Raw genomic sequence first — 24,690 nt, 5'->3', positions numbered from 1 at the left:
ACGAATGATTTTAACAAAAAATATTGTATGTATGTCTAATACTGTTATTTACATACTCTCAAGCAAATTGCAAACGTTTGCATTAACACATCAAAACGAATTTTTAATGTTTCCTTTTCGTAAATTCAGCTAAAACGTAAAACACTTTCATACATACACTCTCTCGCACACAAACCCTCATAAAAGCCTACTCATACATCTACAAACATCAAGGTTATACCTACTCCTACCATTGTGTAAAACCAAAAGCAAAGGAAAAATATCAAGTCTACTAAAGCCAAATGAGCAACAAGGCAACGTTGTTTAAATGTTGCCAAAGAAAATAAAATTATCCAAACAAATTTACCAAAGAGCAACATTTTAGAAGTTATTGCCGAACAGATTTTAAAACAAATACGAAAAGATATCAAATCAAATAAATTTTAAAGCTTAATTAGCAAGTGTCAAATAAATTTATAGAAAAAAAACCCGTCCGAATTTCTTAAATACATAGAAATTTACAAACAGAAATAATCCTAAACCAAATCAAACATGGAGCCTTTTTATCATTACATCAGCATTAGTCTACTAGTCACCATACTGCATTTCTCCAATACACACGAGCATACGGATGGTTTTAAGCCAGGTAAGTTGTTTTTTCTCTTAATTTATTAAATTTAAAAAATATTAATTCCAACCTACATCACCTGTAGTTTGGACAGATTTTCTTAATTAAATCCATTTTTTTCACGAAGAGGTCATCAGTGAAAAATAAACATAGTTTTGTATTATTTGTAAGGTTTTTTAGCAAAGTCGAATATACCATTGAAAGTTATTTAAAAAAGTGATATTCCTTTTTCGCGGATGTCAAAAAAGTTCACCCACAGAGCGCGATAAAGTTTGTAGATAATTTTTTTATTTTTTTTTTATCCAAAAAACGAAAATAGTTTTTTTTATCAATAACCTGGGTCGAATTTATATTTAAAATTTGCGGTAACGTGAAAAAATCCGCTTTTTCGCTATAAAAAATTAAAAAAAAGTTATAAAAACTTGAGAAAATTAAGACTTTAACAAGTAAAAGTGCTATATTCGGCTGTGACGAATCTTATATACCCTTCACCAAATCATACTTTAACATTTTTTTTTTTACTTTTTAGGTAAACAAAATTTGATTTTTTTTTTGAAATTTTTTTTTCTAAATTGTTTTTTAATTTATTTTAAAAATTTTTTTTTTTAATTTTATTGAAAAAAAATTTATAACAAAAATATTTTTGGTGAAAAATATTTTTGGTTACAAAATATTTTTGTCGCTTTTGACCCACTGTAGGTCTAACTTACTATAGCCTTATATACATCGTTGCAAAGGACTTTGAAATATCTATCATTGGATATTAATGACTTAGCAATCCAGATATATGTACTTCAAAAATAGACCAAAAATCTAAGTTATCCCAGATTTTTTCTTATATCTCAGCCATTTATAGGCCGATTTCGTAGATTATAATTAGCAACCGAGCCGGAAGCATTCGCTATCTACCCTTGCCACTAATGGTGAAGGCTATAAAAATCAGAGTATGAAAACAAACAAAACATTTCGCAAACGTTTGCAAAATGTACAAAACAAATCAAAATTTTTATATTGTATTGTACATGAGCAAAAACAGAACAAAAACTTTTTAAGTGACAAAGAGATAAAACGAAACGATTAGCTTTTCACTCATCTACATTATTTAATTTATCGTTACAATCGTACATTTGAGTACAAAACAGATAGAGAAATGTATTTATACCCTACACCACCATAGTGGGGAGGGTATTATGCGTTTGTGCAGATGTTTGTAACGCCCAAAAATATTAGTCTAACACCCACCTTAAAGTATACCGATCGACTTAGAATCACTTTCTGAGTCGATTAGGCGATGTCCGTCCGTCCGTCTGGTCGGCTGGCTGGCTGGCTGTCCATGTAAACCTTGTGCGCAGAGTACAGGTCGCAATTTTGAAGATATTTCGATCAAATTTGGTACATATTACTTTCGGCTCAAGGACCAAGCCTATTGAAACTGGCAGAAATCGGTCCATTATTTCACCTAGCCCCCATACAAATGTCCCCTCGAAATTGGACTTTATCGGTCATACATGTTTAATTTATCTATGTATCTACACAAGTTTCGCTCCAAATAAGTTTTATATATACAAAATTCATGTCACCAAATTTTGTTACGATCGGTCCATAATTAGTCATAGCTCCCATATAGACCCGCTTCCGAAAATCACTTTAAGGTGCATAAATCGCTTAAAAATTTTGGTATACTCACAAAATTCAACATAGTAAACTTTCATATAGACGTAAATCACACGACCTATTTTCATGGTGATCGGTCCATAATTGGTCATAGCTCCCATATAAGGCCCACTTCCGAAAATCACTCAAAAATATAAATTATTGAAATTTTAAAAGAAAAATGTTTTTGCTCTTTTACTTAATGTAGGGTATTATATGGTCGGGCTTGACCGACCATACTTTCTTACTTGTTTTTGATTTATATTTCATTTTGGCAAAGATTTTTTTGCTTCGAAAATGTCGAATTTTGTGCCAACAAAGCGTCCTATGCGGAAAGTTTTGCTTCATTTTTTAATTTGAAAAAAAAAGTGGCACTGAAGCACACCGAAGAATGCTCAGCAAAACTAATGGTGAATGTGTTGAATTGCTTTCAATGAGCGACAGATGATTTGTTTGGTTCTGAAGTGGTGATTTTGATACGGAAGCTAAAGATCACCCAGGTCAGCCAAAAAAGTTTAAAGACTAAGAATTGTAGGCACTACTACATGAAAGTTGCTGTCAAACTCAACAAAAGCCTAATCGACACCGAAGCCAAATATACATGGCAATAAGGTAAAGCTCTGTATGGGAGCAAAAGGGTCCTATCTATCTTGGATGCAGCTGATTGGATTGTAGCGAGCATTTGCCGAAAAACATACAGAATATGCGGCATGAAACCGTAATATTCCATAATGGCAACAGTCGGCCACATTATGCAATACCTGTCCCGCTTTATAGTCTAGACCTTGATCCGTCCGGTGACTATTTGTTTCGATTGAGCAGAACTGGGATACGCAGATTATTCGATATTGGCTTGATTCGATCTTGGCCTCAAAATATGAACAGTTCTTTTGGCTCGGAATCCTTGTGTTGCTAGAATGATGGGAAAAGGTTATAGCTATTAATGGCCAATATTTTAAATAAATTTATATTGTAAAAATACTTCAAAATAAATTCTAAAAAATCTAAAGAAACATCCCGCAGTTTTAAATCATACACCATAGATTAAAATGTGCCTAAAACTTCACTTCTAACTATGTGATAATAGATATTTTAAATTCAATAATAAAGTTAAAACGGTCAAATATCAAATCCACTGAAAAACTCAAATCGTTCCAAATTAGTAAAAACTGTACCAAATCTTATATTATAGCCTTCACCAAAAATACAAAAATTTTAAATATGTTTAGGGAAACAAAATCTTTAATTTTTTTTTAATTGTTTTTCAAAATTTAAAAAAAAATATTTTTTTTTTTTTTAAATTTATTAATGTAGTAATTTTATGACATATTATACTTTAAAATAAAAATAACTGTTTTTGAAAATTAAAATTTTTTTTAAAAAAAATTCCAAATTTAAATTTTTTCCAAATTTTTTTTTTATTATTTTTAGTGAACACAATTTATGGCAAAAAAATTTTTGTTCTGGATTGTAGGTCCACATTACTATAGCCTTATGTACATCGTTGCAATGGACTTGGAAATATCTATCATTAGATAACCACATTGCCTCTTTTTATGACTTCGTTATCCAGATATATGGTCAATTCACAAGGTCTCTTATCATGTCATATTGTCATAATGTCCTAATATTTCACAATGGTTTTTGTTGCTTTTCAATCAAAAAATGACCTCAAATAATACTAATTTGTATTATCGTAACCAACATGCGCCGAGGCGTTATAAATTAGGAAATTATGACAATATGACTGATAAGAGACATTGTGAATTTACCAATAGATAAAAAATAGGCAAAAAATCGAGGTTATTCCCATTATATTGATATATCAATCATGTTTGTAAGTTATTTGTGGGTTACGGAAAGTTGATTTCAATATAAAGACGGCCATGGCTATATCAACTAAGCTATCTATAACGATCCAGATTATATATACTTTGTGGGGTCGCAAATGAAAAATGTAGAAATTGCAACTCAAAAAATTTCATTTTTTGTCTCTTGTAAAATTTGTGAAAAGGGACTAAGCTCAATTGCACACATTTACATAGCTAACATTATTCTGTATTGTTTGGCAAAATATTTTCTACTGTAAATTTCTCTTAAATAGTTGCACTAAATTTAAACATTATTTATTTTTATACACCTATACATATTATTATTATTATTATTTTTGTAAATTCTCAATACAAACATACAACATATTAAATAAAAATATTGTTATTATTTTAATTAAAACTGCGGTTGTGAAAAAGCCTTGTAAAACTGTATTGTTTTTATTGTTCATCAACAGCAATTTTATAAAGTATTGTAAAGAGTATAATTTAATTAAAAATTTTGTGCAATTACACATTTAAAACATGTGTTTGTACATTTATATTATATAAACTATAATATATTATATTATATACATAAATATGTAGAGTATATAATAAATAAAAATGAGGTGCAAAATAAACAATACAAAATAAATATATTATTACACATATATACATCTGTAGTACATACCAAAGTGTTTTTTTTTATAGCAATTTTATAAATGCATTAAACGAGTACAGATAATAAACTCTAAACTTGTTTAACAGCAATTAATAAATTTAAATATACAAAACAAAAACCGCATACATGTGTAGCTCTGTTAAAATATTATTCATGTACAATTAACTATATAGACTAAGTACTTGGGCGTATGATTGATATTGTTTTACAAGCATGTAGAACAAATACATTTCACATACGCTTAAATGATTTATTTTTATTTATATTTATGTGCATATATGTTGTAATGATTGATTTTTAGTAAATTAAAGACTTACAATCGAAAATATTTATTATTTAATGTGAAAAACCTTAGTCATGGCGTATGATTAATTTTTAATTCATATCAAAATGTTTTACCACTTATACGCCTTGGGTGTTAGTTTTAGCATTTTGTTAAATTTACAACTGATTGATTTTATGTAGTATGTAATTCGTTATATAAATTTCTTAACGAATAATTCTAAGAAATTTTGGCTTATATCTTAGGCTTTGTTTTTTTTTGGTTTATGTTCACATGCTGTACAATTTCAAAGTATTACATATTATTATTTGTTCACAGAAATATGAGTTTATTTATCCATTATAAACTAAAATTTCTTTAATGTGATTTTCTGGGAATTGATTGTGTAATTTGTTTTAATTGGTATTAATTAAAGGCATTTTTTGATAATTCTTTTATTCAGAAAAAATGTGATATTATACAGAATTTGAAGTGATTAAGCACATTCGAAAAAGCAAATGTTTTAGTTAAGGAATTATAATGATTTATTGTGTGTATCAATATTCAATATTAAAACAATGAAACAAAAAACGAAAGAATTGATAAGGAAAATCAAACATACTCATAGCTTTTTAAATTTAAGATTTTTTGAATATAAACTAGAGTTTTTTGTGTCAGATCTTTAGCAATAGAACAAGATCTTTCGAAAATTTTGCTTTTTTTCGAGGGACCTTCACACTTGAACATTAAAATGTGTAATAACCACTTTTTTCCGTCCACCTCTGTCAGTAGTAATGCAGAAATCAATTTAACTAAGTTGTCTATGCAAACATCTTGCAATATATCTGCTATAGTCCAACTTAATATGCTATTTAAAGTCAAGCAAATCGGTATACAAATGACTGACTACATCGAGTTGTTCACCAACATTTTTAAACCCTTCACCATAAGTGACAAGGGTATATATCAGTTTTTAATTCCGTTTGTAATTGATACATTTTCATTTGCGACTCCATATAAATTCTGGATCGTTATAGATAGCGGAGTCGATATAGTCATTTTCGTCTGTCTGTTGTAATAAGCTTTCATACCTGATTGATACATCATTTCCGGTACAGTCCAACTTAGGTTGCTGTTTAAAATCGCCCTGCAAATGGCTGAGATATTGGGTGAATGACTTAAAAACACTGAACTTATAACAGATGGCGTATCTTTCGAAAGCTGTTTTTGTTTTAAATAACTTATATATCATTTTGAAGGGTACATATCTTCTATTTATTCTCACTCAGTTATCGAACATTATAGTGTAAAAAAAAATTTTTTTTTTCTTCGAAAATATCCAATTTTGTACCAATAAAGCGTCATATGTGGGAAGTTTTGCGTTACTTCTTTAAACCGATTGCTCACAAAAGCTTATGGTGAATGCATGTTTTCAACGCGCAAGAGATGGTTTGAGCGGTTCAGTTGTAATGATTTTGACACGGAAGACAAACATCGCTCAGGTCAGCCAAAAAAGTTTGCAGACCAAGAATTGGAGGCAGTATTCCATGAAGATTGTAGTCAAACTCAACAAGAGCTTGCAAAATAATTTGGAGCTACAGAAGCAACAATTTTAAAATGTTTGCGAGCAGTAGGATTCCTCCAAAAACAGGGTATCATACGAATTGAAAGACGATTTTGCATTGTCCAAAATGATGCTTGAACGCTAGAAAAGAAAATAATTTTTCACCGAAATATGCGATGAAAAATGGATCCATTACAGTAACCCAAAGCCTAAGATATTGTATATGTAGCCCGGCCAACCAGCCGAATTGACACCAAAGCCAAATATGCATGGCGGTAAGCTCTGTATTTGGTGGGCGCAAAAGGGTCCTATCTATCTATCCTATCTATTATCTATTATGAGCTGCTGAAATCAGAATTTGCGGTCGGATATTAAAACATACAGAAAGAAAACAGATTCAACCGAATTTGTTGCCAATCGAATGATTCTACCTTAATTACCGAATTTTACAATTGTGGCTATAAAATATTGGAAGAAGTAACAAAAGTTTGGTTGCTTCAACCGAAATTCTTCTTTATCAACTGACTTTATTTTGATAGAACCGACAAATTATATGTGTGCAACCGAATCATTTGCTTTGCAACTAATTCGGTTGCTAATCAGTTTTCTCTGTGTAATATTCCATCACGACAACGCTAGGCCAAATATTGAAATACCTTTTAAAAAGTATTTAGAATAAAGAAGTTGGGAAGTTTTGCTTCACCCACTTTATAGTCCAGACCGTGTCCCGTCCAACTACTATGTGTTTACATCAATGCAGAACGCTTTCTGTCTGGGATATGCATTACTTTGGAACAGAGTATTAGAAATTTCATTGATCCGTTCTTGTCCTCAAAAGATGAGCAGTTCTTTTGGCTCGGAATCCATATGTTGTCAGAAAATTTAAATAATTTTATATATTAAAAATGTTTCAAAATAAAAGCTAATAATTTAAAAAAAAATCCTGCGTAAACGCAATTTACCCGATTTTCTAACAAAAAACTTTTTTTATTTTCTCATTTTTGTGTCACCACGACTTTTTCGTCAAACATTTTTTCACCAATTTTTTCTGTCACCAAAATTAATTTTCTCCAAAATTTTTGTTATTGTAACAAAAACAAAACTCATGTAAAATTTTCACTCAAAGTACACTCTTGTAAGCACATACAATTTTGTGCAAATTAGCGAATTCACTTACTTGTGAATAAATACGAAACAAATCCATCGATTTTTATGATCGATATCCCGTTTTATTCCTATTACATGCGGCTTTGCGATAAATCAATAAATCTGCAGTTTTCGATTTTTCATGATTTTTTTAAAACAAAAAAAAATCGAATCTTCACGTAAAAAATATATTTTTAGCTTCAATTTATTATTATAACTCCGAAACTACTGAACCGATTGAAGCGCACTATATACACGGATTAAATGCTATGTAAATTCAGTTTTCTAAGGGCCTAGCTCACTAACTTTGTAGTAGTTTAAAAAGCCTCTAACATTTTTTTCGATTTTTTTGGCCTGTGTTACCGGTAACATTTTAGTCTCAATTAAGCAAAAGCTGTATTTATACACAGGGAGGGTATAATGCGTTTGTGCAGATAGTTGTAACGCCCAAAAATATTATACCTTAAAGTATACCGATCGACTTAGAATCATTTTCTGAGTCGATTAAGCGATGTCCGTCCGTCCGTCTGGTCGGCTGGCTGGCTGTCCATGTAAACATTGTTCGCAGAGTACAGGTCGCTATTTTGAAGATATTTCGATCAAATTTGGTACATATTATTCTTTCGGCCCAGGAACCAAGCCTATTGAAACTGGCTGAAATCGGTAAATTATTTCACCTAGCCCCCATACAAATGTCTTTCCGAAATTGGACTTTATCGGTCATAAATGTTTAATTTATATATGTATCTCCACAAATTCCGCTCCAAAAAAGTTTTATATATACAAAATTCATGTCACCAAATTTTGTTACGATCGGTCCATAATTAGTCATAGCTCCCATATAGACACGCTTCCGAAAATCACTTTAACATGCATAAATCGCTTAATAATGTTGGTATACACACAAAATTTAACATAGTTAACTCTAATATAGACATAAATCACACGACCTAATTTCATGGTGATCGGTCCATATTTGGTCATATCTCCCATATAAGGCCCACTTCCGAAAATCACTCAAAAATATAAATTATTGAAATTTTAAAAGAAAAATATTTTTGCTCTTTTACTTAGTGTAGGGTATTATATGGTCGGGCTTGACAGACCATATCTTCTTACTTGTTTAAATAAAAATTATGAACTCTAACAGTTTGAGCATACTGAAATATCTACAAAATTAAATCTTGTCATAATCATATACCTCAAATTCATCAACATTTTTGATTTTCTCCATAAACATTAAACAGATTCTTTAAGAATTCCTTAAAGTTGACCTGTGTTTGTTATTTAAATACGTTTAAATCTGCCAAAATTAAATTTAAAATGTTTTTTCAAATTATTCAAATCACATGCAATTTAATTTGACTACCATCTCCCCTTTTTATACAAACAAATCTTTCTTAAAATAAATATTATACTTCATATAACACCACTTACCCCTATGAGTTTGTAAGTGTTTAAATTTGAGTCAGCATTTTAAATAGATATTGACATTATTAAATATCATGGGGTTAATAGTATGCATTAGAAAACCTAATAGATACCAACTCAAACACACACATTTCCACATACTCACACACTAGCACACCCAGAGAAATAATATGGATGTATATGATAATAAAACATGACAATTAATAAGTGATTATAATTATAGTTAATTATAGTTGTGAGACTTGATTGGAGCAATCATATATATGGTTGTAGTAAAAGGATTATACTTCCACTCTCAAGTTGTGGGTATCATAATCTGATATACATGATTGTCATATATTTAATCGCTACAACAATTGCTGCAATCATATGAATCGTAACTGTAACATATTATGATTGTGCTACCATATAACCAATTAAAGCGACCATAATATTGTTAAATAACTTGTACAACTATATTTTTTCTCTGAGTGCAGAATAAAACCTACATATGATTAGGGTATGATGGTGTCATGGTGTTTGGAATATTATCCAACAATTTATAGTAATATTTGTTGCATATAAACGATTATTACAGGAAACAAAACACCAGTGAGAGAAAGAGTTAGCATAAGTGGTAAGGGCGAATACCAAACAACACATGAGTGGAGGAGTAGAGTCCAGGCAAATTTAGTAATGATTATAAACATAATGTATAGAATTTAACGGGTTTTTTCTTGTTTTTTTTCCCCTATAAAATTTAAAATACACAAAAGCCAAAGGGTGTTTTCCTAACAAATTTTTAGCACTAGGGTATACAGACATAGAATAGTGTATTTTTCTATGATGGTACTCATATCTAAATATGTTTATTTTTGTATTTATGGACGATGTGTATGTGCGAGTCTACACATATGAAGTGACATTTTTGCATGCAGATATTTTCACATTTTATTTATACACAAATATATTTATAAATAATATTATATTGGATGAAAGCATAATGGAGCTGGGTTTTCTATATTTAATTGTTTAAATATAAATAATTTCAAGAATATATTTATAAAATCCGAAACAAATCATGTCTTTAGTCTAGTCACTCGTTTTTTTTTTCCATAAAAATTTTATAAATGTACGCAACCCGTATTTAAAATCATGCACGATTCACAGTCTACGTACTAAAACACACCCTCATTCTTCAGACCCTTACTCCCCGGCATTACATCGCAAGGGTTTCATCAAAATGCTGAACTTATTGTATTACTCATACTAATTCAGGGCACCCTGTTTCCGCTTGCCACTTCTTTCAGCTAACACTAGCGAGTGGTTCACAGTGTCTTTAAATATTTTCACTGCCTCCCAGTTATGTTTCGTTCGACAGAGTTTTGCCATCACATAGCTATAGCTGATGCCTTTGGTTTATAAATCGCGGACATTTGAAAACGATGTGTTGCGCAGTTACATCTTCGTTTGTGTATTCCGAGCATCTAGGTGTACTATCATGGCCAAATCTGTATAGGTAACTTCTGTAATATAGTTCATGTAGTTCATCTCCCGGTGCTTTCAGCTGGTAGAATTATTGAAAGTCCATTTTCTATTTTGTGTAATCTCCAAACTTTGCTGCCAACTGTCTCTAGTCTAGTATCTAGTCTAGTCTCTAGTCTAGTCTCTAGTCTAGTCTCTAGTCTAGTCTCTAGTCTAGTCTCTAGTCTAGTCTCTAGTCTAGTCTCTAGTCTAGTCTCTAGTCTAGTCTCTAGTCTAGTCTCTAGTCTAGTCTCTAGTCTAGTCTCTAGTCTAGTCTCTAGTCTAGTCTCTAGTCTAGTCTCTAGTCTAGTCTCTAGTCTAGTCTCTAGTCTAGTCTCTAGTCTAGTCTCTAGTCTAGTCTCTAGTCTAGTCTCTAGTCTAGTCTCTAGTCTAGTCTCTAGTCTAGTCTCTAGTCTAGTCTCTAGTCTAGTCTCTAGTCTAGTCTCTAGTCTAGTCTCTAGTCTAGTCTCTAGTCTAGTCTCTAGTCTAGTCTCTAGTCTAGTCTCTAGTCTAGTCTCTAGTCTAGTCTCTAGTCTAGTCTCTAGTCTAGTCTCTAGTCTAGTCTCTAGTCTAGTCTCTAGTCTAGTCTCTAGTCTAGTCTCTAGTCTAGTCTCTAGTCTAGTCTCTAGTCTAGTCTCTAGTCTAGTCTCTAGTCTAGTCTCTAGTCTAGTCTCTAGTCTAGTCTCTAGTCTAGTCTCTAGTCTAGTCTCTAGTCTAGTCTCTAGTCTAGTCTCTAGTCTAGTCTCTAGTCTAGTCTCTAGTCTAGTCTCTAGTCTAGTCTCAAGTCTAGTCTCTAGTCTAGTCTCTAGTCTAGTCTCTAGTCTAGTCTCTAGTCTAGTCTCTAGTCTAGTCTCTAGTCTAGTCTCTAGTCTAGTCTCTAGTCTAGTCTCTAATCTAGTCTCTAGTCTAGTCTCTAGTCTAGTCTCTAGTCTAGTCTCTAGTCTAGTCTCTAGTCTAGTCTCTAGTCTAGTCTCTAGTCTAGTCTCTAGTCTAGTCTCTAGTCTAGTCTCTAGTCTAGTCTCTAGTCTAGTCTCTAGTCTAGTCTCTAGTCTAGTCTCTAGTCTAGTCTCTAGTCTAGTCTCTAGTCTAGTCTCTAGTCTAGTCTCTAGTCTAGTCTCTAGTCTAGTCTCTAGTCTAGTCTCTAGTCTAGTCTCTAGTCTAGTCTCTAGTCTAGTCTCTAGTCTAGTCTCTAATCTAGTCTCTAATCTAGTCTCTAGTCTAGTCTCTAGTCTAGTCTCTAGTCTAGTCTCTAGTCTAGTCTCTAGTCTAGTCTCTAGTCTAGTCTCTAGTCTAGTCTCAAGTCTAGTCTCTAGTCTAGTCTCTAGTCTAGTCTATAGTCTAGTCTCTAGTCTAGTCTCTAGTCTAGTCTCTAGTCTAGTCTCTAGTCTAGTCTCTAGTCTAGTCTCTAGTCTAGTCTCTAGTCTAGTCTCTAGTCTAGTCTCTAGTCTAGTCTCTAGTCTAGTCTCTAGTCTAGTCTCTAGTCTAGTCTCTAGTCTAGTCTCTAGTCTAGTCTCTAGTCTAGTCTCTAGTATAGTCTCTAGTCTAGTCTATAGTCTAGTCTCTAGTCTAGTCTATAGTCTAGTCTCTAGTCTAGTCTCTAGTCTAGTCTCTAGTCTAGTCTCTAGTCTAGTCTCTAGTCTAGTCTCTAGTCTAGTCTCTAGTCTAGTCTCTAGTCTAGTCTCTAGTCTAGTCTCTAGTCTAGTCTCTAGTCTAGTCTCTAGTCTAGTCTCTAGTCTAGTCTCTAGTCTAGTCTCTAGTCTAGTCTATAGTCTAGTCTCTAGTCTAGTCTCTAGTCTAGTCTCTAGTCTAGTCTCTAGTCTAGTCTCTAGTCTAGTCTCTAGTCTAGTCTCTAGTCTAGTCTCTAGTCTAGTCTCTAGTCTAGTCTCTAGTCTAGTCTCTAGTCTAGTCTCTAGTCTAGTCTCTAGTCTAGTCTCTAGTCTAGTCTCTAGTCTAGTCTCTAGTCTAGTCTCTAGTCTAGTCTCTAGTCTAGTCTCTAGTCTAGTCTCTAGTCTAGTCTCTAGTCTAGTCTCTAGTCTAGTCTCTAGTCTAGTCTCTAGTCTAGTCTCTAGTCTAGTCTCTAGTCTAGTCTCTAGTCTAGTCTCTAGTCTAGTCTCTAGTCTCTAGTCTAGTCTCTAGTCTAGTCTCTAGTCTAGTCTCTAGTCTAGTCTCCAGTCTTTAATTCTGGTCTCTTGTCCAGCTATTAAGATATCCCTCTAATATAACAAAATGCATACAAAACATAAATATAATACAATTTAGTTAGACTAAAGGCAACAACATCCATATATATAACTGTATCCATATATCGTATGTTCCAACAGTTTGTAGTAGAACGTGGCCAAATAGATTTTTGCTGTTTTTATTAATATTATGGCAAAGAATATCGTTTGCATAATATGAACAAAACTGTATATTATCCATATATATCGTCAGCTGAAATGCAAAAGACCGTAATAACCAACAAATTCAAAATTTAGTTTTTAATGGATATTGGTACAGCGCATGAAGTCACACGACTTCGCAAATTTTTAGCTTTCTCTTTTTAAAAATAACAACTTTATTGCAGAAAAAATCATTTTTTTTTAATCACAACACTTTGTTTTTGTCCCTCCTGTAAAATTTAAGAAAGTGTTGATAGGCCCTTTAGCACTTTAGGTGACGATATGCATGTAAGATTGTTCGTTTTGGATTTATTTTATATGCTGAAACTGCACAAAGAGAGAGTTTGTTCTAGTATAGGGTTTTTGGTCGGTGTGGTTGAATGGTTGGTTTTAATACTTTAAAGGTTTTCTATAACTGTTACCATCATTCAGTTTATGCAATTTTTTCATATAAATATTATGTTTTAACCCCTTGTTGAACGAAAGAATTTTACAACGTTAAAAGTTGGCAAAGGTACAATATACTTATCATTATAAATTAGACTCATTATGGTTAATGAATTGTCTAGTAATTTGTTTCATTAATCACATGTCATACAAAATAAATGAAGGTGCAATTGTACCTCTTCAGCCTTTTTAGGGTGAAATTTCCAATATTTAATTGTAACTAAACATTTGAAGGTATCAAAGAACTTTAGATATCTGTGACTTATGGAAATATAGTTATTGCAATTTAAAAACTTAAAAGGTACAATTATACCTACTCCATTCCAATAGGGTTAATAGAAAAAGAGTAACAAAATATAATTTTAGTACATACCAACCAGTCAATCTAATGCTTTATTATACTTGTACAAGTATACATATATGTATACTGGTATAAGTATGTATTTATAAGTATATGAGAATATTTTTTTTCCTAGACTATAGACATACTGGTTGTATCGTAATAGTACTCCTTTCTATTCTTATTTGGTTGCTTTTTGTATTATATTGTACTAGACTCCTGAGCCCTTTTGTGGTTAGTTGTAAGTATTTATTTATTTATACATACACATGTTGTATGTATCTATGTTCTGAGTAGTTGTATGTTAGAGTGTCTGTTTTATATAATGATTGTATTAAGTGTGGGTGTAACATTATAATCGTTTAAGTGTATTTTCTATAATAATATGGGTCCCTTTGTGTAGAGTTCAACAAACATTATTAAAGTAAGTATTTATGATTATTGAGGAGAGTTTCATATTTTCCTTCTTTTGTTTTTTGTATATAGTTTTAAATTGAAAGTTTTATAATTTATTATTAAAAACTTATTATAAATTTAAATTTCTTTAGTTACAGTAAGGTACTGCTCTGTATTTGGTGGTACAAGAAGGGTCCTATCTACCAAGAGCTGCTAAAATCTGACCAGATCATCACAGGAACCCTATAAAGAATGCAATTGATTCCCTTGAAGCGAGCATTGACATGAAACCGTAATATTTCATCATGACAACGCTCGGCCGAATGTTACAATACCTGTTAAAAACTATTTAAAAAGAAATGGTTGGGATGTTTTCCCCACCCGCTTTATAGACCAAACTGTGACCCGTCCAACTTCTATTTGATTCGACGATCTCTTTGGCATACGCTTCACTTTATAACAGAGTATCCGATATTGGCTTGATTCGTTCTTGGCCTCTAAAGATGAACAGTTATTTTGGCTCGGAATCCATATGTTACCAGAAACATGGGAAAGGTTCATACCTAACAATGTCCAATAACTTGTATAAATTTATATTGTACAAATGTTTCAAAATAAAAGTTAAAAGTTTGAAAAAATCTTGCATTTTTAAGTCAGACACCCAACACATAAATCGGTTCTGTGATCATTCCTTAATCTTGTTACTTCTTGCCATTGTTCACCTTCTCGTGTTATTGTGATGCAGATTAGTCTTGCATATTAAGTTTGAATTCTGTCACATTCTTCAGTAGTTACGTCAGGATATTTGTTGTCCATTGTTGCTTGGTTTGCATAATAATTTACTAGTAATTATGTCATTGCAATCAATCTAGCTATAGCTAAAGCTGCTTTATATTTCAATTGTATTTCGATCGATAGTATTGATAAAAAAAACTTTGCTTATTTATGAAGAACAGTTCCGTATTTTTTAAAATATTAAACTTCTCTAAAAATGTCTACCACAAATCTAATATTGACCAAGCTTTTTATACCCTTCGCCATGTTTGTAATTTCATTCCGTTTGTAATTTCTAAATTTTTCATTTGCGACCCCACAAAGTATATATATATTCTGGATCGTTATAGATAGTGAAATCGATATAGTCATGTCCGTCTGTCCGCCTGTATGTTGAAATCGACTTTACATAGGCCGCAAATAACTTAAATACATGATTCATAATTAGTGATGCCAAACGGGGAATCCCGTTCCCGAAAATCCCGGGGTTTTCGGGATTTCTTAAACCCCGAAGCCCGGGATTTTTTAATTTTAAATCCTGGGATTTTCGGGATTTTCCAAATCCCGGTTTTCATAAATAAATAGGGTAAATTGTCATTTTTGTGTGCCTTTTTTATGCATTTTGACATTCTACATGCCCGAATATCGCAAAGTGATGTTCAGCAAAGTTGTTAAGCTCAACTCCTGCTACAACAGAGTTAATAAAGGAAAGCGGTATTTTTTGTTTTCCTAGAGTGGGGCTCTGGAAAATCAATTCTTCACATTTTTTTGTAAGTTATCTAACAAAACTCAATTTAAATCCTCTTCAAATGAAACTGATTTTATCTCGATTGCTAAAAGGCTAAAAGATATTATTAATAAATGTAAAAAACCCAAATAACAATAACGAAACAAAATTATAATGTAGAATTGCAACTTGCAAAAGAAATAGATAATTTTATTTCTGAAGGAACAAGAGGAAAATACTTGCAGGTTTGTTATAAGTATTTGCAAACGGTTTTTCCAATATGAAAGATGTTTTTCGGTAGCAGCATATGTCGGAAACAAAATTCTTTCCAGAAAGGCAGACGAAACCATAGATGCAATAGTATGCTTTGTAAAGACATAATTATGTACGTTTCTTTTTTATAATTTTCGGTGTTTTAGATTTCCCGAAATTCTTTACCAAATCCCGATCCCCGGGATTTTCAAAAATCAGTCCCGATTAGCTTCTCTATTCATAATACATCAATATATCGGGAATTCTTCCGGCTCGGTTGCTATAAAATCGACAAATTGGGCACACAAATGGCTGAGATATAAGGAAAAAATCGGGACAACCTCGGTTTTTACCCTATTTTTTATCTATATCTGGATTACTGACTCATTAATATAGACAATATGGATATCTAATGATAGATATTTCAAAGTCCATTGCAACGATGTATATAAGGCTATAGTAAGTTGGACCCACAATGGGTAAAAATATTTTTTAACCCGATTTTTTTTTCATAAAAAAAATTTTTTTGGCAGAAATTTTTTCCCAATTAAATTTTGTTTTATAAATAAAAAAAATTTTTTTAAAAAAAATTTAAGAAAGAAATTAAAAAACAATTTAAAAAAAATTTTAATTTTGTTTAACTAAAAATATATTTAAGTATAATTCGGTGCTCTCTACTTGTTTATATTCTGCTTCTCTGATTAATTTTTTACATTGATATTTCTCACTGCGTTTATTCTATGGTTTACAGGTTTGTGTTTCATTGGATCAATCTATTTTAAAGGGGTGATGTGTATTTATATGTTTGCCATTATTATTGAAAAGTCTTTCTATATCAATAAATATGATTATATAAATCATTCTGGTTACAACTTCCTTTATTTAGGCATGTTTTTTTATAATTCATTGCCTTCTCAGGTATTTGTCTCTTTGGCATTGTATCGACACTTCACTCCCAGGTTTTCATCTATCATGGTGATATATGCTTCTGTATTTGCCTAGACTAGCCGCAAATAAGTAGGTTTCTATGAAATGACTCCCATGAACTCTGTCATAGAAAAGTATTTGTTCTATTTCACCACTATTTAGGGTTATAAATCTTTACTTTTTGTTTATATTATAACCTATCAACATTTTTCAAAAAAACTAAAAAATTTACTGTCATTTATATTTATTTATCATGTCATTTTATGTCTACTGTTTTTCTTTTTATTTTGTGTTTGTTTTTGTGTTTGTCTATCTATTTGTTTTATGCATTCACTCAATCAGTGTTTTTCACTCTGTTAAAAATACCAAAAAAAAAAAAATATATAAAAAAAATCAAAATTCTGATTGTTGTTGATTTAAAGAATGTTATTTTATGTATAATTTAGTTTTTCTTTTTCTACCATTTTTGTCAATTATATTTTCATATAATCACGCAATACAGTGATTTGTTAGTGAATATTTTTTGTGGAACGAGTATGGCTGGCATTTAATGTGAGGTATTTCAAAGGATTTTTGTACTGTTTTATTTTTAGTTTTTTTTTTTTGTCTGCTTTTTTATCCACAATGAAGGCTAAAGTGATTAAGTAAATATTGATGCAGAGTTATCTGTGCTAAACACAACAAAATACAAAACATTTTTGATATCAAAAGTTATTTTAATAGTATTTTGTTGTTTAACTCACAAATAATTGTCACGATGAATATTTTATGCTGGTATTTTAGGTATTTTTTTAAAATGTTTTGTGTGTCACAATGTCTAGCGCTCTTGCTTGATTTTTTTTTGTTCTTTGTGTGGATTTTATATTAAAATTTTGTTAAAAAATATAGAAAAAATAACATGAAATATTATGCCTTAATGTAATTCGAAATTTAGCAAAATTTTTGCTATAAAGGCTTTAAATTTTATTAAATTTAATAAAATTAATATGAGTAACTACAAAAGATAATTAAACAAATAATGTTAACAGTTTCATATAAAGCAAAACTTTATTATTACCTTTTTATTTTTTAAAAAATTTAATTAAAACTCAATCAATTTTTGAACCCACTACAGCACATTATTCTTTTCAGTAAAAAAATAACAATTTTTAACACAATGTTAACAACAAAATCCATATATTTATTTTAATTCACTTATTTACACTTTTTCATTAAATCTGAAATAAATATAGAAAGCACAAGAAAATTTCTTTACGAATTTACAGCGCAGACACAATTACAATATCAGTTGGCTTTATTTGTGCCTGTCTTACACGTCTATAAAAATATTCTTATTTTCCTCTTTATCATCAAGTTTTTATTATGATTTTCGCTTTATTTTTACTTTTGGAGAAGATAATTAAAATTATGTGAATACAAAACTGTAAATATTGATATCCTTTCAACCACATACTCAATACAATACAATCATGCCACAAAAAGCAGCAGCACATAACATTTGAAGATACCATTGTGGCATAACCCAGCAGTTAAGCAAGTAGCCAATGTATCCCTAAAATTTCTTATCACTTGGCAGACTCCAATTTATATGGTTGGTTATTTGACACGTATGTTCTCTTTTTAATGTAGAGAGAAGACAATTGGTTACTTTATACATCCCAAGTAATCTAGCGTATAGACAATTGTCACTTAAGTGTCTCTAAGTTATCTGGAGTGTACAAACTGGTTTTATACAAATTGTTTTGTTATAATTCCCACACAGTTTATTTTTATTTTTGCTTAAGTATACTGATATCCCATGTAACATAGCATGGAGTCAATAGTCACTTTAGTGTCAAATAAACAGTTTGTTAGGTAGTAAGGTAACTGACGCTATTTAACCAGTATGTGAATCCAATTCGTTGACTACTTTGAACCAGCTATTAGACAGTCTCATTGTAATCAAAAAGGGACAATTGACCCTCTGCTTGGGACACGCACGTGTTAAAATAACTGGTCACGTAGCTACTGAAGTAACTAGTTCCTACCCTAAATTATATGTAAAATCACTAGTTCGGGACTGTGTCCTCAAACTGCTGGGACATTATTATATGATGGAATGTAGGTATGTATGTTTGTGAATGTATTTTTAAAAATTCACCATGACAATGTCGTTGATGTTTATGAATGTACAATTCTGATTGTATGTATTTATACATCCCTACATACAATTACATATTCTTTATACCAATTCATACTTACCTACATACCTACCTACATACATATGGGCAATTCCACGAGAATGACAACCACGACTGAAAAAACAAAAATCCTTGAAACTTTTTTCCAAGATGATTGCGGCGAAAACTAAGCTTCCAATTAGCATGTAGTATGAAATGAATTTGACTCTGATTGTTTTGTTTTTTTTGCTATTATCACTGAAACCGAATATATATTTTCTATTTATTTTTTTTAGTTTTTGTATACATATATCTACAGAATATACATTGTTTTACTATAAGAGAAAAATCTGCCACTTTCGGTATATCACGTACGATATTAAATTCTATTGAATATAAAATTATTCCCAGATTATTTTTATTAAAATTTGTAAAGAGCAAAATATTTGGTTTAGTGTAAGAAATTAGAAGAAAACATAACCCTCTCACCATTCGAAAATTTTAGCATATTTCCATATGTACCACAAAATTACTTCCATTTTATATCGCGTACGATATACTCTTATTTCAATCGATATTTTGCGCAACAATGTTTCGAAAATTCTTATTTATTTTTGAAAATATAGTATCCTCTGAATGGTACATATCTGAAAATTATTTTTCAGATACACTTGTTTTTGCAAAATCTATACCACTCTATAGGCGTACAAATGTCACGTACAATGACATGGAATTGCCCATATATAAATAACAAGGACTTTGCCAGTATGTATATAAATATATAAATAAATAAACGAAAAATAAGGTTTTCAAGTATTGGAGAATGTATGGAAAAAACACAATAACAAATATATACATAAATTTTTCATTTTTTGGTAGCTTTGTGTAAATAAAATAAACGCGTAAAGAAAAGCGTACAACAAAAGAAGAAAAAATATAATATTAACGCAAAATATATTCACACATACAGACATGTAAATTTGTAAATGCATTCAAAAGTTTCATGTGTGTAAATAACAATAAACATAAAAAACACGTACAATTGCACACTCGCACACGTACCAAAGGGAGCCCCCCAGAGTTACACATATAAATATGCATTAGGTAGGTCCCGAGATATATGAGTTGTTCTGAGACAAAGTGGAAAAAATTGTTCTAAACGACTTAGTCTGAAGACTCTTACTACAATTGTGCTCCTCCAGACATTCGAAAATAAACACTTAAGAACTTTATATTGAAGGTGTCCTGCCCAAACTTCTGTTCACACCCATTTGCTTTCTTACTACAGGGAATGATAAAAAATGGCAAGTATTATGCTTCCAACCATATCTACTCTTTTGCCTAACCATATCTACTTCTATCCGACCCAATATGGAATACAACTCTCATGTGTGGGCCGGAGCTTCGAAGCCTATTTTGGAGTCAATCGACAGCGTACAGGAGAGGACGAAAGTGGTTATCGGTGACAGTAGAGAATCGTCACTGGAAAATCGTCGCAGTGTGGGTTGTGTTTCATATTCTACAGATACTACAATAGTATGTGCTCTGCTGAAATTAGGGAAATTGTTCCCGAAACTCGTAGTTTTTTAAGCAACAAACGTTCCTAGGCCAGTGCTCATCAATTCGTTATCGACTGGACAGTGGACCGCACAACACATTACAGGAAAAATTCGTTCTTTCGCCGTATGTCGAATAAGCTTCCGCCTGAAGTCTATCCTGTCACTTTCAATATAGGAAAATTCAAGTCAAATGTCCACAAATACTACACCCTCTATCCTCTCTCCCATAACATAATTTCCTAACTCCAACTCAATGCCTTGCTCCTAAGTCCAAGAAAAAAATATTTGTCGCAGACCCACATAAGTATGCATTCTCTGTGGCTTCTTACAATTCTAAGACGATCTAGCAATGTTATCCGTATGTCTGTCTATCTGTTCAAAATACGATAGGGCCCAAACGAAAGGAGCTAGCTGGGTTAAATTTTCCACAAATACTCTGTTGATTAGGTTTGTTTGGTATTGAAAATAGACAATATTGGTGCATGTTTGCACCTAGCCCCATACAAATATCCCCCCGGAATATTGTTAACGCAGTCATAAATATTATGATTATGCGGCACTCGGACTTCATAATTGTCTTATAATAATTAATATCATCATGTTTTTGGACTTATACAAGTCTTATATGAACCTAAATCCTTTTTCGAACTTTTGAAAGGATCAGTACATAATTGACCCTACCCCCATATAAAATCCCTATATTAGAAATTTGTTTTATCCAGCATCAGGTTTTATGTAGAGATTTATTTGGACAGAACTGTATGTCTCAGGAACACGAAATCGTCCACCACTAAAAAGATATGAAAGTTGAAATTTTAAACGTAGCAGGGAACTTTTCATAGTTTTCAAGTTTAAGACCCATAAGTGATGATACCGCTGAAAATTTGTTTTTGGGTCAGATTTGAAATTATGTATTTATTCATTGAGCTATAAAAATATTGGTAAAACATATAATTATACTAATTTACTATAATACTATTATAATTCAATTATACTATTATACTATTATACTATTATACTATTATACTATTATACTATTATACTATTATACTATTATACTATTATACTATTATACTATTATACTATTATACTATTATACTATTATACTATTATACTATTATACTATTATACTATTATACTATTATACTATTATACTATTATACTATTATACTATTATACTATTATACTATTATACTATTATACTATTATACTATTATACTATTATACTATTATACTATTATACTATTATACTATTATACTATTATACTATTATACTATTATACTATTATACTATTATACTATTATACTATTATACTATTATACTATTATACTATTATACTATTATACTATTATACTATTATACTATTATACTATTATACTATTATACTATTATACTATTATACTATTATACTATTATACTATTATACTATTATACTATTATACTATTATACTATTATACTATTATACTATTATACTATTATACTATTATACTATTATACTATTATACTATTATACTATTATACTATTATACTATTATACTATTATACTATTATACTATTATACTATTATACTATTATACTATTATACTATTATACTATTATACTATTATACTATTATACTATTATACTATTATACTATTATACTATTATACTATTATACTATTATACTATTATACTATTATACTATTATACTATTATACTATTATACTATTATACTATTATACTATTATACTATTATACTATTATACTATTATACTATTATACTATTATACTATTATACTATTATACTATTATACTATTATACTATTATACTATTATACTATTATACTATTATACTATTATACTATTATACTATTATACTATTATACTATTATACTATTATACTATTATACTATTATACTATTATACTATTATACTATTATACTATTATACTATTATACTATTATACTATTATACTATTATACTATTATACTATTATACTATTGTACTATTATACTATTATACTATTATACTATTATACTATTATACTATTATACTATTATACTATTATACTATTATACTATTATACTATTATACTATTATACTATTATACTATTATACTATTATACTATTATACTATTATACTATTATACTATTATACTATTATACTATTATACTATTATACTTTTATACTATTATACTATTATTCGATTATACTGTTATACTATTATACTATTATTATATTATACTATTGTACTATTATACTGTTATACTATTACCCATTTTATACTGTAGTTCATTTCAGTGTGCCTGGTGTAACTTATTGATCGAATTCAGTATTGATTGACTCTTTAATTTATAATAAAGAATATTCGTCATAGTAGTATGTTAACATCAGCCACATTTTGACTATTCTGGTTCATCCTATTATACATATAAATACATATAAAAGCACACACACAACAATATTTATTCCTATATTTATATATTATTCGAATATAGAACAGTAGAAATATTTTAATTTTTTTATACAAAATATCGTATTCAAGGGAAAAAGGTAAAAAACTCATCATAATATTTTAAGCAAAACACAGACACACGCATACATAATCACATAAAATATGTGTAACGCATATAAATTCCAGTGATGTATAAATTTACTTATAAGTAAGAGAAATCAAGATAAAATCGTATTAAAACATTTCAAAAGTCAAAGTAAGGGAGTTACAGCAGCACATAAAGTGTACGTGTATTGACACAACAAAAATGTTACAACAATTTATAACAAAAATAAGAACAACTATGAAAAAAAAATAACCTAATGACAAATATCAACCATTTACTCAAACAGAGGCTTATATATTGTACAACAAGTAACCATTGCATTGTTGAATCCTAAGCAAATACTCTGTACAATTCTAGTAATAAATTTAATGTTAGTTACAAAAGTCATTTGTAATTCCCTCTTATGTTGTTTTTTTAGGCAGAAAAAGTTGTATTATTGTATATATTAACCCTTATTTAGGGGACAGTAAGAAATAGGGATAGAATTTTTTCTTAAACCTCATTTCGGCATCAAACAAACTTACAAAGTGGTTTGTGTTGTTTTCCACACACATGATTTCCACGTCATTTACACTAAGAACATATTTTTTTGTTGTAGTTTATAGTGCAAATACTTGGAAATTACAGATGTGTGGTACCACTCACTAGAATAAGCAACTGTACTTTATTAATATCTCGATATCAAACAATATTTTTGATATCAAACATCATTGATTAAAAACATTGGTTGGCATTAAGAAGTTCATTAGTTCAAATAATTTGTCAAACTATCACCATTGGCTAATATATGGATCTGCTTTCGATGACTTACGACGAAATTTACCCAGCTCTATTTTGTGTTTTATTAAAATTTTAAAAAGTTATAGAAATTTGGGGTAGATATATATATACATATATAATTTCCAAATTGCTTTTATTTACTAAATCTTTGCCACTCCTGACTGGGTTAATACCTTAAAAGTTTCCCTTACTTTTCATATTTTTTTTCATTGACTCTGAAATAGTATAATAATGAAGTTTTTTTCCTCACTTTATATAACTTTTGTTTATTTTCTTATGAAAAATGAGTGACAAACTTGTCTACTAACACACATATGTACATAAAAAATACATAAATAAATTTAGGTAACACATACTAATACAATAAAAAACATATGTGTTTATAAGTCACTACATTTTTCTTTTCTTGTAGCCATTTTTCTCAAGATTTTCTTTATTCTTGATGTTTTAAACTTTGTAGTGATAACAGGACTCGAAAAAAAATGGCAAAGACTAACAGAGGAAAAAAATCCTAATAACAATGAAACCTTGTTAAATTATAAACAGGCCAACAAAAAAGTAATAGATTTCAGTAACGTTTTTTGTCATTTGGCAATAAACGACTATGTATGGGCAATTCCACGAGAAAACCGAAAACCCTTGAAACTTTTTTCAAGATGATTTGAGTAGAAGAAAACACTGTTACTATGTGAAAGTATTTCGAGGTTATTACAACATTTTAATAGTTTAAACTGAAAAAATAATAG

The 24,690-nt window shown here is 30.1% G+C and overlaps 1 protein-coding gene across 1 annotated transcript in view; it reads left to right on the top strand.

Annotated features, from left to right (window-relative positions):
* Positions 1 to 447: 447 nt before the first annotated feature.
* The window catches only part of LOC135962012 (hemicentin-1-like), a 201,783-nt gene continuing 177,540 nt past the window's right edge, over positions 448 to 24,690 (top strand). Inside the window, exon 1 of the mRNA XM_065513735.1 lies at positions 448 to 625. Within this exon, the coding sequence (XP_065369807.1) occupies positions 532 to 625 (94 nt within the window). The 5' untranslated portion in view covers positions 448 to 531. The remainder of the gene's footprint in view (positions 626 to 24,690) is intronic.

Source organism: Calliphora vicina, chromosome 1 (assembly GCF_958450345.1).
Source record: "Calliphora vicina chromosome 1, idCalVici1.1, whole genome shotgun sequence".
Taxonomy (NCBI): domain Eukaryota; kingdom Metazoa; phylum Arthropoda; class Insecta; order Diptera; family Calliphoridae; genus Calliphora; species Calliphora vicina.
Note: the sequence above shows the minus strand (reverse complement) of the source record. Positions and strands in the feature narration are given on the sequence as shown.